This window comes from Schistocerca nitens, chromosome 3 (genome assembly GCF_023898315.1).
Source record: "Schistocerca nitens isolate TAMUIC-IGC-003100 chromosome 3, iqSchNite1.1, whole genome shotgun sequence".
In the NCBI taxonomy this organism is placed as follows: domain Eukaryota; kingdom Metazoa; phylum Arthropoda; class Insecta; order Orthoptera; family Acrididae; genus Schistocerca; species Schistocerca nitens.
The window spans coordinates 561,690,823-561,706,139 of NC_064616.1; the positions used below are offsets into that span (position 1 = coordinate 561,690,823).

Genomic DNA, 15,317 nt, shown 5'->3' on the forward strand with positions numbered 1-15,317 from the left:
GCAACGTAACTGTTAAATAATTTAGTTGGATGTGAATGTGTTGAGGTGAACTTCTTTAGCCAGAAATTTGCTATTTTATCATTTCCTGGGGCTTTCCAATTATGCATAGAATTAATTGCTCGGGTGACTTCATGTTGCAAAATTATCACTTCAGGCGTTTGTGGTATCATCTTGTATGAGTCTGTTTCTGCTTGTATCCACCATGCGTGTCTTATGTTGTACCGGGTATTATTATTATTATTTCTTTACTTTCTCAGACGTTAAGTCTGGTTGAAAGTAAAGAAATAATAATAATAATACCCGGTACAACATAAGACACGCATGGTGGATACAAGCAGAAACAGACTCATACAAGATGATACCACAAACGCCTGAAGTGATAATTTTGCAACATGAAGTCACCCGAGCAATTAATTCTATGCATAATTGGAAAGCCCCAGGAAATGATAAAATAGCAAATTTCTGGCTAAAGAAGTTCACCTCAACACATTCACATCCAACTAAATTATTTAACAGTTACGTTGCAGACCCAACTTATCTGAAACCTAAAGATCAAGCAGACCCAGCAAAATATCGCCCCATAACATGCCTACCAACAATATACAAAATATTAACTACATTCATTACACAGAAATTAATGACACATACAACACAGAACAAAATTATTATTATTATTATTATTATTATTATTATTATTACAGGAAAATTTTCACCTGGCCAGTGTTATCTGATGTTTGGACTTGATTCAGATGACAATCATTTTCATTCAGTACAGAGGAGACTCCACACCATTTTTGAACTAAGTCCTAGATTTTACGGTTTTGAACATGGCTATTTTTCAGCAACCATATATAAGTTTCAATAGAGAAATAACACACCCAACTGATTGCAAATAATTGTTTAATACATTGACCTAGGTTTCAACACCTCTAAGGATGTCTTCATCAGAATAAAAATTTAGGAGCTATATAAAATAATACAGAGAAAAATAAGTTTGACAGAAACATTAACCGAGATGAAAAATGTCACACCGAAGGAGATGGCGCAGTGGTTAACACACTGGATTCGCATTTAGGACCATCCTGATTTAGGTTTTCCACAATTTCCATAAATCACTTCAAGCAAATGCAAGGATGGTTCCTTTGAAAGGGCATGACCATATTCCTTCCCCATCCCTCCTTCGTCTGATGGGACTGATGACCTCTCTGTTTGGTCCCCTCCTCTGAATCAATCAATCAACCAACCAAAAATGCCACAACATACACTCCTGGAAATTGAAATAAGAACACCGTGAATTCATTGTCCCAGGAAGGGGAAACTTTATTGACACATTCCCGGGGTCAGATACATCACATGATCACACTGACAGAACCACAGGCACATAGACACAGGCAACAGAGCATGCACAATGTCGGCACTAGTACAGTATATATCCACCTTTCGCAGCAATGCAGGCTGCTATTCTCCCATGGAGACGATCGTAGAGATGCTGGATGTAGTCCTGTGGAACGGCTTGCCATGCCATTTCCACCTGGCGCCTCAGTTGGACCAGCGTTCGTGCTGGACGTGCAGACCGCGTGAGACGACGCTTCATCCAGTCCCAAACATGCTCAATGGGGGACAGATCCGGAGATCTTGCTGGCCAGGGTAGTTGACTTACACCTTCTAGAGCACGTTGGGTGGCACGGGATACATGCAGACGTGCATTGTCCTGTTGGAACAACAAGTTCCCTTGCCGGTCTAGGAATGGTAGAACGATGGGTTCGATGACGGTTTGGATGTACCGTGCACTATTCAGTGTCCCCTCGACGATCACCAGTGGTGTACGGCCAGTGTAGGAGATCGCTCCCCACACCATGATGCCGGGTGTTGGCCCTGTGTGCCTCGGTCGTATGCAGTCCTGATTGTGGCGCACACTTGCACGGCACCAAACATTCATACGACCATCATTGGCACCAAGGCAGAAGCGACTCTCATCGCTGAAGACGACACGTCTCCATTCGTCCCTCCATTCACGCCTGTCGCGACACCACTGGAGGCGGGCTGCACGATGTTGGGGCGTGAGCGGAAGACGGCCTAACGGTGTGCGGGACCGTAGCCCAGCTTCATGGAGACGGTTGCGAATGGTCCTCGCTGATACCCCAGGAGCAACAGTGTCCCTAATTTGCTGGGAAGTGGCGGTGCGGTCCCCTACGGCACTGCGTAGGATCCTACGGTCTTGGCGTGCATCCGTGCGTCGCTGCGGTCCGGTCCCAGGTCGACGGGCACGTGCACCTTCCGCCGACCACTGGCGACAACATCGATGTACTGTGGAGACCTCACGCCCCACGTGTTGAGCAATTCGGCGGTACGTCCACCCGGCCTCCCGCATGCCCACTATACGCCCTCGCTCAAAGTCCGTCAACTGCACATACGGTTCACGTCCACGCTGTCGCGGCATGCTACCAGTGTTAAAGACTGCGATGGAGCTCCGTATGCCACGGCAAACTGGCTGACACTGACGGCGGCGGTGCACAAATGCTGCGCAGCTAGCGCCATTCGACGGCCAACACCGCGGTTCCTGGTGTGTCCGCTGTGCCGTGCGTGTGATCATTGCTTGTACAGCCCTCTCGCAGTGTCCGGAGCAAGTATGGTGGGTCTGACACACCGGTGTCAATGTGTTCTTTTTTCCATTTCCAGGAGTGTAGAAAGGTTACTTACATAAAGTTACAATTTGAGAAGGCAATAGACAAAGTATAGAAAAAACATGTTCAAGTCAAAAATCAAAAATGTTCCCGTATTTGGTACGCACACCTTGCAAGGAACAACATCAGAGTAAGTGGGCCAGTGGCTTACATTGCTGCTACAAAAACAAGACAAGTTGTGCCACCTATTGGGTGAGAACAGTAGCATATGCCCAGTTGAAACAATAGAACAGAAATAAATGAATTAAACAACAGTTAATTAATTAAGAAAATTCTAAGGAAGAGAGCTTGAAGTACTTTTGATAATGCACAGATTTAAGATTTTCGTCAATTATTTCCCTCATACTTACTGTTGTGACTCGCCAATCATTCAAAGCGCCGCCGCGCAATTACGCACATCCTCTACGTGCGGCGCTGTCTGCCAGCCATGCAGCAGCTGCGCCACCTATGCGGCCAGCCGAGCAGCGGCCGCTAGACTGGGACTCAGTGCTCATTCGAATGCTAACATGTACACATGTCTTGCTTGTCAACTTACTCTGTGACTTATATGTGTTGTGTCGTTCTGAAATATAATTGTTAAACTTAACGTTATAACAATTGGCGACGAGGATGGGATTTTTCCTTTTCACCGTTGACCCACAGGGTTCCATGGCTACTGTCAAGCAACTATTGCAAAATCTCCTTGAACAGCAAATGCTTCTAACAGCGGCGATTCGCGATTTCGTCGTGGCGTCAAATGCGGGGTGTTTCTCGTCGTTGGCTGTACCTCCTTTTCCTCCTTACGACGAGATGGCGGAAGACGTTATGAAAAACGTCTTCGACAGCACTTCTTGGCATTTCATGTCACGGACGAACAACCATATAAGTCTCTGTTCCTTTCCTGGATTTCACCTCAAATGTATCGGTTGTTGTCGCAATTGGCTCCTTTGAAGGATCCTGCATCTTTGTCCTTTGCTGAAATGTGCTCACTTCTGTCTGTCTATTTTCAAAAGCAAACGCATGTGGTAGCCTCTCGTGTTGCCTTTTATCATTGTAAAAAACAGCCACATCAATCCTATCGCGCTTGGGCTGCTGAACTTCATGGCCTCAGTCGAAAGTGTCAAATTGTTACTGACGTTCACAAAGAATCCTATGCCGATTCCATGGTATGGGATGCTATTATCCGGTCGGCACCCGACAAAGAAGTTCGGCAACGGGCCCTTCAGTTGGCGAATCCGACTCTAGATGAAGTTCTCTCCATTGCGCAGTCTTTTGAAATTTCTCGTGCCGCTGGGGTGCAAATAGAGGCATGGGGTGATGTCGGGGAAATACAACCTCTGTGCGCTGTTGATGACGTGTGCGGCGTGTCGACGCCGGCTGACGTGGCTGCAGTGCGCTCCCATGCGCAGGTTCGGCCTAGCCGTAAACAACGCGCTAAGAAACTGCAGCAAAACCCCCGGCAACTTCCTTCATGTCCGCGGTGTTTTATGAAACATTCACGCGAGGATTGTCCCCAATGTTGGGCTGTGTGTCACAATTGCAAAAAGAAAGGTCATGTGTCTTCCGTTTGCAAATCCAACTGCATACATGATGTTCATGAACATGACGCTGATTCTGATTCTGTGTTGTCTGTCAATTGCACTTCTTCCCTTTCAGGAAAGTTATTCCTCACTGACCAAATCCTTGGTCGAGATGTTCGCATGCAAGTGGATACCAGTTGTGCTGCCACTATAATTAATTCTCAGACGTATCTTCAGTTGGGTTCTCAACTCCTGTCACCTGTCACTCGGTAATTATGGACGTAAAATAAACAGAAGATTTCTCTCTTGGGACAGTTTAATGCTGAGGTATCTTACAAATCCATCGTTCGCACTGTTCCCATATTTGTGGTCGACCAGAGCAACGCAGAAAATCTTTTTGGTTTCGATGCCTTTCGTGTTTTTGGGTTCTCCATAGATGACTCTGTCAATATTGTCTCTGATGCTATTCCTTATGCTCAACTGGATTCCTTGTCAACGACATTTTCGTCCCTTTTTTCTCCTGGGTTAGGCCATGCAAACGACTTTGAAGCTCATATCACGCTCAAACCCACTGCTCGGCCTAAGTTTCTTTGGGCTCGGCCCATTCCTGTGGCCCTTCGTGATCGGGTAAAACGGGAGTTGGATCGTCTCACTACTTCAGGGGTCTTGCTTCCTGTCACTTCCAGTGAGTGGTCCTCTCCTGTCGTCATCGTTGCTAATCCAAATGGTGATATTCGTCTCTGTGGCGATTTCAAAGCCACTGTAAATGCTCAATGCCTCATCGACACTTACCCTATGACCCGTCCTGAAGAACTGTTCACTAAACTTGCTGGAGGCCAGTATTTTTCTAAAATTGACCTGTCAGAAGCTTATCATCAACTTCCTCTCGACGCTGCTTCCCGGCAGTTTCTGGTCCTTAACACACCTTTCGGCCTCTATCAATACCAACGCTTGCCCTTCAGGGTTGCTAGCGCCCCTGCTCTCTTTCAGCAATTCTTGGAACAATTGTTGCTCCCTGTCCCTCGGTGTATCAATTACATGGACGACATTGTTGTCACTGGCTCCATCACTGAAGAACATCTTCAAAATCTCCGCACACTTTTTCATGTCTTACAGACTGCCGGTCTTAAGTGTAATCTTCAGAAATCACAATTTTTTTTCAGGCATCTATCACGTACTTGGGGTTTCAACTCTCTCGGGATGGTATTTGTCCGCTTCAGCAAACTGTCGTTGCGATCGATGCCCTTCCTCGCCCTACATCTGTTAAGGAACTGCAGACCTTCTTGGGGAAAATAGCATACTATCACAAGTTTTTACCATCTGCGGCTTCGGTGGCTCAGCCGTTGCATCACCTGTTGCATAAAAACGTGCCTTTTCACTGGTCCACGTCATGCGATGCGGCTTTCCAGAAATTGAAGACTATGCTGAAACAGGCCCCGTGCCTGGCTACTTATCGACCTGGCCAACATCTTATTCTTGCCACAGATGCCTCTCAATACGGGGTCGGTGCAGTCCCTGCGCACCGTTTATCTGACGGTTCTGAACAACCCATTGCTTATGCCTCCAAAATGCTCACGGATACCCAACAAAAGTATTCTCAAATTGAAAAAGAAGCTTTGGCCATTTTTTATGCTCTTCATAAGTTTGGTGTTTTTCTCTATGGCTCAAAATTTCATCTTGTTACGGCTCACAAACCACTTGTTTCCTTGTTTTATCCATCAACGTCACTTCCCGACAAGGCTGCACACCGCCTCCAGCGTTGGGCTCTTTACTTGTCTCGTTTCAATTATGAGATTCATTTCCGGCCAACGGCTCAACATGCAAATGCTGATGCTCTGTCTTGCCTTCCCATGGGTCCTGATCAGGCATTCGATAGGGACAAACTTTTGTGTTTCCACCTGGATGTTGCCGAGCAGCGGGTTGTGGACGGGTTCCCCATCACTGGGGACAGGCTGGCGGCTGGCGGCTGCTACGAGTTCTGACCCTACCCTCTCCCGGGTTTTACGCTGTATTCAGAAGGGTTGGCCAGATCTCCCATCCGCTAAGACTTCTGATCCACTGCAGAACTACTACGCTTTGCGCTACCACCTCACAGCTAGGGATGGTGTTATCCTCCTCTCCACTGGCAATGCTTCGCCGCGTGTCGTAGCACCTGCGTCTTTGCGTGCTTCGGTATTGCGCCTCCTTCACCAAGGGCACTGGGGTGTGTCTCGCACAAAATCTCTGGCGTGCTGTCATGTGTACTGGCCTGGCATCGACTCTGAAATAACACACATGGTCACTGCCTGCGGCCCTTGTGCATCACAGGCCGCTGCCCCGAAGTCATCTTTGTCACCGTGGCCTTCGCCTGAGAATCCCTGGGAGCGCATTCATGCTGACTTGCGGGACCCTTTTTAGGTACTTATTGGCTCCTCGTAATTGACGCCTACTCTAACTTTCCTTTCATTGTCCGTTGCACGTCGCCTACCACCGCGGTAACCACCAGTGCTCGCGCCCGCATTTTTTCTTTGGAAGGCCTTCCCTCTACTCTTGTTACTGATAATGGTCTGCAATTTGCCTCTTCCGAATTTGCGGTTTATTGTGCTCGTCACGGCGTTATGCATGTCACGGCCCCGCTGTTCCATCCACAATCCAACGGTGAGGCTGAACGACTGATCTGCACATTTAAGGCTCAGATGCGGAAACTTCTGACTTCTTCTGCTGCTGATGATGCGCTTTTCCAGTTTCTGGCGTCTTACCGTTTCACCCCCATGGGCGACCACAGCCCAGCTGAGCTCTTACATGGCCAACAGCCCCGCACGCTACTTCATCATCTGCGGCCTCCCACCTCACGGCCGCGGGTGCCTTCCCTTGGCCGGTTCACCGCCGCCGACCTCGTCTGGGTACGGGGATATGGCAGGCGGCCAAAATGGAGCCCGGGCCGCATCTTAAGACACCATGGCAGATGCCTGTATGAAATCCAGATGGATACGGGTGTTGCAGTGCGCCATTCGGACCATCTTCGGCCTCATGTGCCAGCAACGCCTGTTCCGAATGCCGCTACACCACTTGTGGCCCTACCTGACGCTCGGGATCTTGGCATCTCTGAATACTCACAACACAGCCCTCTCACCGTCATCACAATGCCAGCACAAGAACGGATGCCACCAGGAGACGTGCCCATGGAGGAACCGGATGACCATCCTCTGTCAGAGCAAATCTACTCGCCTCCTCCTCCAACGGACGCCGACACATCGCCCATGTCTCCTGTCATATCAACTGGACTTGCCGCAATGGGAAGATTGGTGCAGGGGGCCCCAACAGATTCGACCCCTACGTCTCCTGTCATTTCGACCCGTTATCATCGGGGACACTTCCGTCCGTATGGGAAGCCTCCTCCTCGAGACTTTACGGCGAGTCAAACAACACCTATGGACGTTAGCCATCTCCAGGACACCTCCATCAAGACTAGTGCAACAATTTCAAAGGGGGGAAAAGTGTTGCGACTCGCCGATCATTCAAAGCGCCGCCGCGCAATTACGCGCATCCTCTACGTGCAGCGCTGTCTGCCAGCCATGCAGCAGCTGCGCCACCTAAGCGGCCAGCCGAGCAGCGGCCGCATGACTGGGACTCAGTCCTCATTCGAATGCTAACGTGTACACATGTCTTGCTTGTCAACTTACACTGTGACTTATATGTGTTGTGTCATTCTGAAATATAATTGTTAAACTTGACATTATAACACTTACATCCTCAAACACTTCAGTAAATGTTTTTCATACATTATGCTTCACATACTCAACAACAAACGTGCACTGTTTTATCATTAGCACTATTTTGCATTCACTCCAGTTGATTTATAGCTCTGACACAAACAACATGTTGCTGTCACATGTCCCTGCATGCCCACGTTGTTGCATGTGCTACTCTCACGCTGTAGCAGGAGAGGTTTGAATGTTATATCTTGTATGAGCACAAAATTGCAGAATACAATATTGGCATAACTTTGTGTTGATTTCACACACACATCTTTTTATGTGTCTTTGGTAGTGATCATTTGGAGATGACCAGTAGTGCATATTTACACATTGTACATAAGTGCAGATCACTGTGTAATGCATCAGAGCTATATTCTTCATAATGTTACCAAAACCATAAATGAAACTTTTGAACATGATTTGCTGCTACCAGTAAATCACATTCCCAAGTTGGGAGATAACATGTAAGTAGTCTTTAGAAGCAGTTCAGTCAATATGTTATTATAAGCAATGCGCAATATCTAAATAGTTCTTGATCAGGTTGTTGATTCTTTGCATGGCAATAGTTGTCAATCTTCTGCCAGTGGAGAGTTTCCATTCTACTATATTACTTCTTATTACACCCAAAGAAGCTCATATTTGTTTTATCATTGCATGAAGGACCAATTTTAACCACATTTACAGCATGGGGCGAATAAAAGAGGTCCAGATGAGTGGATATGATTGGACATGAATGTATGCTATAACCGCACCCCATTCTGAGTGTTGTGCAAGTTGTGTCAGTGTGAGTCGAGCAGTGCAAAGGGCATGACCGTACTCACAGATGAGTAGTGGGGGTTTATTGTGGGCAGTTATGTGCAACAAAGTCATGAAAACAGTGCAGTCAGTTGTTTACTGAGAAGTTTAATAGTGTCAAAGTGCCAGCAAACAGTGCCATGCAATGCTTTGTCTTAAAATGGCATCAGACAGGATCTGTTTTGAACAAGTCAAAAAACAGTCCAAAATGTGCCTGCACACCAGAAAATGTGCCTGCAGTTCAGCAGAATATGCTTCAGAGTCCTACCAAATCAACCTGATGCCTGTTGCAAGAGACCGCCACATCTCATTGATCATGCTGACGAATAATCCACCTAGACTTGCACATGCAACCCTACTGAGTGTGTGTTGTTCTTGCTTTAAAACCAGCAGATGCTCATCAGTGCCTCAAGTTCTGTGAGTGGCTGTTCATTTCACTGAGATAGCAATAAATGGCTTGGACATGGATTTGTTCTTTATGTGTGATGAAGCCCAGTTTCATCTAAGTGGTTATATGAACTCGCAGAAAGAAACTTCCTGGTAGATTAAAACTGTGTGCCGGACTGAGACTCAAACTCGGGACCTTTGCCTTTTGTGGGCAAGTGCTCCACCAACTGAGCTACCCAAGCATGACTCACACCCCGTCCTCACAGCTTTACTTCTGCCAGTATCTCGTCTCCTACACACAGTTTTAATCTGCCAGGAAGTTTCATATCAGCGCACACTCCACTGCAGAGTGAAAATCTCATTCTGGAAACATCCCCCAGGCTGTGGCTAAGCCATTTCTCCGCAGTATCCTTTCTTTCAGGAGTGCTAGTTCTGCAAGGTTCGCAGGAGAGCTTCTGTAAAGTTTGGAAGGTAGGAGACAAGATACTGGTAGAAGTAAAGCTGTGAAGATGGGGCATGAGTCATGCTTGGGTAGTTCAGTTGATAGAGCACTTGCCCCGCGAAAGGCAAGGCCCCGAGTTCGAGTCTCGGTCCGGCACACAGTTTTAATCTGCCAAGAAGTTTCATATCAGCACACACTCCGCTGCAGAGTGCAAATATCATTTTGGAAACTCACAGAAACACAGCTTCTGGGCAGTAGAGAATCTGCATAACTTCCACCAAACACCATTGCATGATCAGAAGTTTTGGGTTTGGTGTGCAGTGTCTGCATGCCACATTATTGATCCCATCATTTTTCATCAGATGATGACTCTGGCACATTACATTGCCAACATTTTGAAACTGTTTGTGGCAGAATTAATGGAGCAGGGAAAGACCAATAGTTATTTCCAACAGGGTGGAGCAACTGCCCGTACAGCTGGCTGAGCCTTGGAGCATATTTACACAATCTTCACAACCTTCTCAACAGAATTAGCTCAAACTCATCTCCAACAATGAATACAGACTGCTTGAAGACCTTACTGGTTTAAATCGAAAACATCTTATCATTCATAGAACTGATCCACAGATTTAGTATGTTTCTCTCAGATGATGTTATTTATCAGAAAAGCTGTTGACTACAACTAAGGTAATAATCAAAGTAAAGTTTCTTGTATTTACTATATTTCCTTGCTGAAATTTAAATAACTATCACCAAACTCACCATGAAAGTATTTCAAGATATTAATGCCTTAACTTATTTCTAATTGGTTTCACACAAAACAATTCTTACCTTGAACATATGTCATATTGAAGTCTTCTGACAATTACTAATATGTTTTATACATCTACATCATTTGTGTATGAGTACTCCTTAAATGTGTCTGTGCCAACTGTAATTAATCTAATTTTGTATTTGCAGTCCCTATGATAAAATAAATAGGGAGTTGTTAAATAGTCCTCACTTATTCTGGTTCTTGATTATTTGTAAGTGGGTGTAATGTGATAGTTCATATATATCTTCAAGCATCTGCCAGTTCAGGATTTTAGCATGTTAACAATGTTCTCCTATGAGTCAAGCAAACCTGTGGCCATTTGTAGTTTCCTTGTTTGTATACACTCATTGTCCACTAAGTCCTTTTCAGTATGGCTCACACAAATGATGAATATTCTAAAATGGGGCACAAAATTGTTTGGTAAGCAATTTCCTTTGTACACTAGTTGCATTTCCCAGTATTCTACCTATGAACAAGGATTTTATCTGCTTTACCTATGATTAAGCCTGTTGAACATCCAATTTCATAATCCTATATATGTTTTAATCCAGAGGAGTTGTATAAGTTGACCGATTTACCGATTTCAGCTATGACTTATTGATATTGTAGTCATAGGATAATATTTTGTTACAATTTAAGAAGGGCACTGTTTTACATTTCTAAACATTTTAAGCAAGTTGACAACCTTTGCAACACTTTGATGTCTTATCAAGATTTGACTAAATATTTTTACACATTTTTCGGATAGTACTTCACTTCAGAAAACAGCATCATGTGCAAAACATCTGAGGTTACTATTAATATCATCTTCCAGGTCATTAACATGCAGCTGTAACAGCAAGGATCCCAACACACTTCCCTCAGATATGCCTGAAGTTACTTAAATACCTCTCAATGCTTCCGCATCTAAATTAACCTGTTGTATCCACCCTACCAAGAAATCCTCAATCCTGTCAAAAATTTTGTTTGTTATCTTTGTTACCCTTATGATGACACTATCATTAGTACATTTTGGCATGGTTCTGAGTCAAATGCTTTTTGAAAGTCAAGAAATGCTGCATTTTGTTGGTTGCCGTGATCCATTGCTTTCAGGATGTCATATTAGAAAATCACGAGTTGGGTTTCACATGATTGATGTTTACAGAATCTACATTGGTTGCTGATTAGCATGGAAGATGTTATTCTGTTTGTGGTACTTCATTATACATGAGTACAGAGTATGTTTTTAGATAATATAACATGTGGAAGTCAATGATAATGGATTACTTCTGCTACCCTTCTTCTTGATGGGAGTGTTGTTGTGATAATGGCAGTTATGCAGGAGAAAGTGCAGTTTGTTCTGTGGTTTTATGAAACACATTTGCCTACTGCAGTTCAGTGAGAGTTCCAAAGTGCCTATGGTCAACATCTTCCAGATGTGAATAGCATCAAAGAATGGTATAAAAAGTTTAAAGAAGTTTAAAGAGACTGCTAGTGTTGGTGATAAGGCAACAGGCAGTGGAAACGGAGTGAGTGATGACACTGTTGATGCTTTGCATACAGCATTTCAATGCAGTTTGTGAAAATCAACATGCCACATTACCAAGGAAATAGGCATACCTCGCAGCACTATGGTGAAGCGCAACTCCTGCAAGCACTTCGGCCAGATGCTAGTCCCAGAAGTGGCAAGTTCGCTAGGAAAATGCGGGGATGAACTGATGCAGGCAAAAACTACCTTAATAAAGTTTATTTTCCCAATGAAATGACTTTTTTACATCTCCAGGAAAGTAAACAGGCATAATGCTCTGATCTGGGACTCACAGACCCCACATATTGTGATACAGCAGATAAGGAAGGAATGTGAAGTGTGGGTTAATGCCCAACACAATTACTGGACCTTTCTTTTTCACTGTGCCTGATACTATGGCAACAGATTACCTAAACATGTTGAAACCTTATGTTGCAGCTCAGTTACAGGAATTTCAACTATGGGTAGTGTTTCAACAAGATATTGCACTGTCACATTGGAGGGATAACTGTTTGAATGAAACCTTTATGGCCATTGTGTTCACTTTTTTGTGGGGTTGTGTTAAGGATAAAGTGTTCAGTTCACGAATTCCTGATGTGCAAACTCTTATGACATGAATACATGCTATAGAGGCAGTGGCGAAAGGGATGTTGGAAGAGACATGAAGAGAGACTGAGTATCATCTAAATGTTCTACAAGCAACAATTGGAGCACATGTAGAACTGTCTCCACAAAAAATGTTATAAGTTAAGCTGCCATTTGGAACAAACTGCACAACTGTATCTAGCATAAATCCTTAGAAATAAATTTTTGCAATCAGAGAAAAACTTTATACTCACCCTGTATTATATTTGCTCCAATGTTTTTAGGAGAGCTTCGAACTCTTTGACTTTGTTGTACATGTTTTGGTAGCTGATGACTAGGATTTCAATAATGTCTCTCAATGTGTGCACATAATATATGGTTATTGAATATTTGTAATTAAATTAGACTTACCATAATCCATAAGTCTTTTGGCTATATCTACTGCTTCAATATTTGTTTTGTCTTTGAGATCTCTCACATCAATTATGAATTCATGTGCAACAAGTCCAGTTCGCTGATCCTTATACAAAGTTGGATAATGATCTTCTAATCTTTTACTCATGTAATTAGCATTTAATATGGCAACTTGGGTTGCTTTCCTCAAGCCTTTTGGGCCCATCATCTGGAACAAACAGTATTTAGAGAGAGCCATCAGATGAAATGCAGTACTTGCAGACAAGGAAAATAGATGCAAGATTGTGAGGCTAAAAGGATTGATTGTCCAGTCAGAGTGCACTGAACCTGGTAGAGATCTGACATATCTGAAGTTCAAAAATGACAGCTTGATGCATCAAATCACTGCAACATGGATTACATCCTTCCCTGACTACTAGTTCTGATCATTTGGATCATATAGTTGGCATAAGATCAGTAAATGATGATCATATTGGGTAAAATGCATTGTTAGTAAAGGACATTGTCCATATTTCAGATTTTTTGGCAATTCAAGTTGTTATTTTTCAGGTGAGCAAGATGTTAAAGAGGATAGAATACTACCTATCAATTTACTGAAGCACTGAATTAAAGACAGGAATATACATATGCACTGGAACTGCTTGGCTCATAGAAGAAAAGGAAGGAAGATTGGAGTTTAAAGTCCTGTGAACAATTAGATTTAGACCACAAGCACAAATTGTTTCAAGGATAGGGAAGGAAATTGGCTGTACCCTTTCAAAGGAATCATCCCAGAATTCTCCTGTAGTGAGTTAAGGAAAGAATGGGAAATCTAAATGAGGATGGTCAGACATGGATTTGAACCACCATCCTTCCAAATATGAATCCAATGTGCTAACCATTGTGCCACCTCACTCCGTTTGTCTTTTAGACAAAGTTACTTGAGGGACATCATTGTATGTATTGGCAGTCCACCACTAGCATTCTGTTTTTTTTTTTAAATGAGTAATAAAAAGGCAATCATTTGGTGGTGTGTGTATGTGTATGTGTATGCCAGGAAATAGTGCAAGTGATACAAGTGCACAATTTAAATCAATTCATTTGTATTATAAATTAATATTTATATAAAAATCTGCCACACATTAACTGAAACAAGAAAATCATGATAATGCCCACGAATGTTTTTAATATTTATGTTTGAGAATAGCATGTGAACAGGGCAACTCTGAGAAAGAATAAATTTCAGAAGAGAGTTGATATACACAGAACTATGTTACCTTAATTGGTATAACAGCACTCGTTCCCTCTGCCTCAAATTTCTATATTATGTTGAAGCATTTAGCATCTCTACAAATGAGTGTACCACAGAGGAAGGAGCAGCCTGTGCCCTTGTTTCAAGTAGGGGGGTATGGGTCATAGTCATATGACAAAACTTTCCTACAACTTACTGCATTATAGTGTAAAGATATGTTATTATTGTTGATGTTGTTGTTGTTGTTGTTGTTACATGAGCTGGGCCACTTACAGAGTGCTCTGTCAGAGCTAACTAAAAACACATTCACTTTACAGACAGACATACGCTGTTCTCTCACAACACTATCAACTTACAATGAGTACAAATCTCAGATGGGATGGATGGTTAAAAATAGTTGGGGGATGAGGGGGAGGAGGTGAATCAGTGGGGAGAAGGAGGAAATGGATGGATGTGGTTTAGGAGAGCCCATCCTGGCATGGATGAAGTGTCTGTGTGTAAGGTCAGGTTAAGTAGTAGGCTTGGTGGAAGAAATAGACAGTGGTGAGAGTACCTGAAGGAGAATGTATAATAGGAATGATAGATGGGAAATAAGGAAATGTTCCAAGAGAGGAGTTTATATGTAGTAGGAAACAGATGGGTGGTATAGAGGACTGAGACAGGGTAAGAACAGGTGAAGGGAAGTGGGAAGGGAGAGAACAGCAAGTGAGGAACAGGCACTGGAGATTGAGACCGAAAGAGTTACAGAATGGTGGAGACATCACAGGAAGAGCCTCTATCTATCCAGATCAGAAAAGCTGGTCTTGGAAGGGAAATTCAAAATTTATGGTTGTGTAGAAGTCATTGAAGTCAATCACCATGTGATGCACAGCACATCAACAACAGTGTTGTTTATTTGGCCTTTGGTCATAGTTATGTGGTGGTTGTACAGGGTGTAAGTGGATTCTTCGGTAATTGTTACAGTTCATAAAATTATGTGCACTGTACACAGCAAAACTGATATACAATGTGACTGCTTAGAAATTTTGCTCTTTCTTTGATGGGTTAAGAAATTCCAGTGCCAGGAATCAAATATGATGATGTAGGCAGATGCATGGGACAAGTCTTGCACCTGAATCTTCCACAGGTTTATGGGGGAGCAGAAGAAGCATAGGAATAGGCAAAGATACTGTGTACTTTAGGTAAGCAGCTGAATACCACTGTGGGATGGTATAATTGTGAG

The 15,317-nt window shown here is 43.7% G+C and overlaps 1 protein-coding gene across 1 annotated transcript in view; it reads right to left on the reverse strand.

The window, feature by feature from the left end:
• The window catches only part of LOC126248468 (glycine dehydrogenase (decarboxylating), mitochondrial), a 318,452-nt gene that overhangs the window by 25,256 nt on the left and 277,879 nt on the right, over positions 1-15,317 (reverse strand). Inside the window, exon 16 of the mRNA XM_049949479.1 lies at positions 12,862-13,072. Coding sequence (XP_049805436.1) covers positions 12,862-13,072 — 211 coding nt within the window. The remainder of the gene's footprint in view (positions 1-12,861; positions 13,073-15,317) is intronic.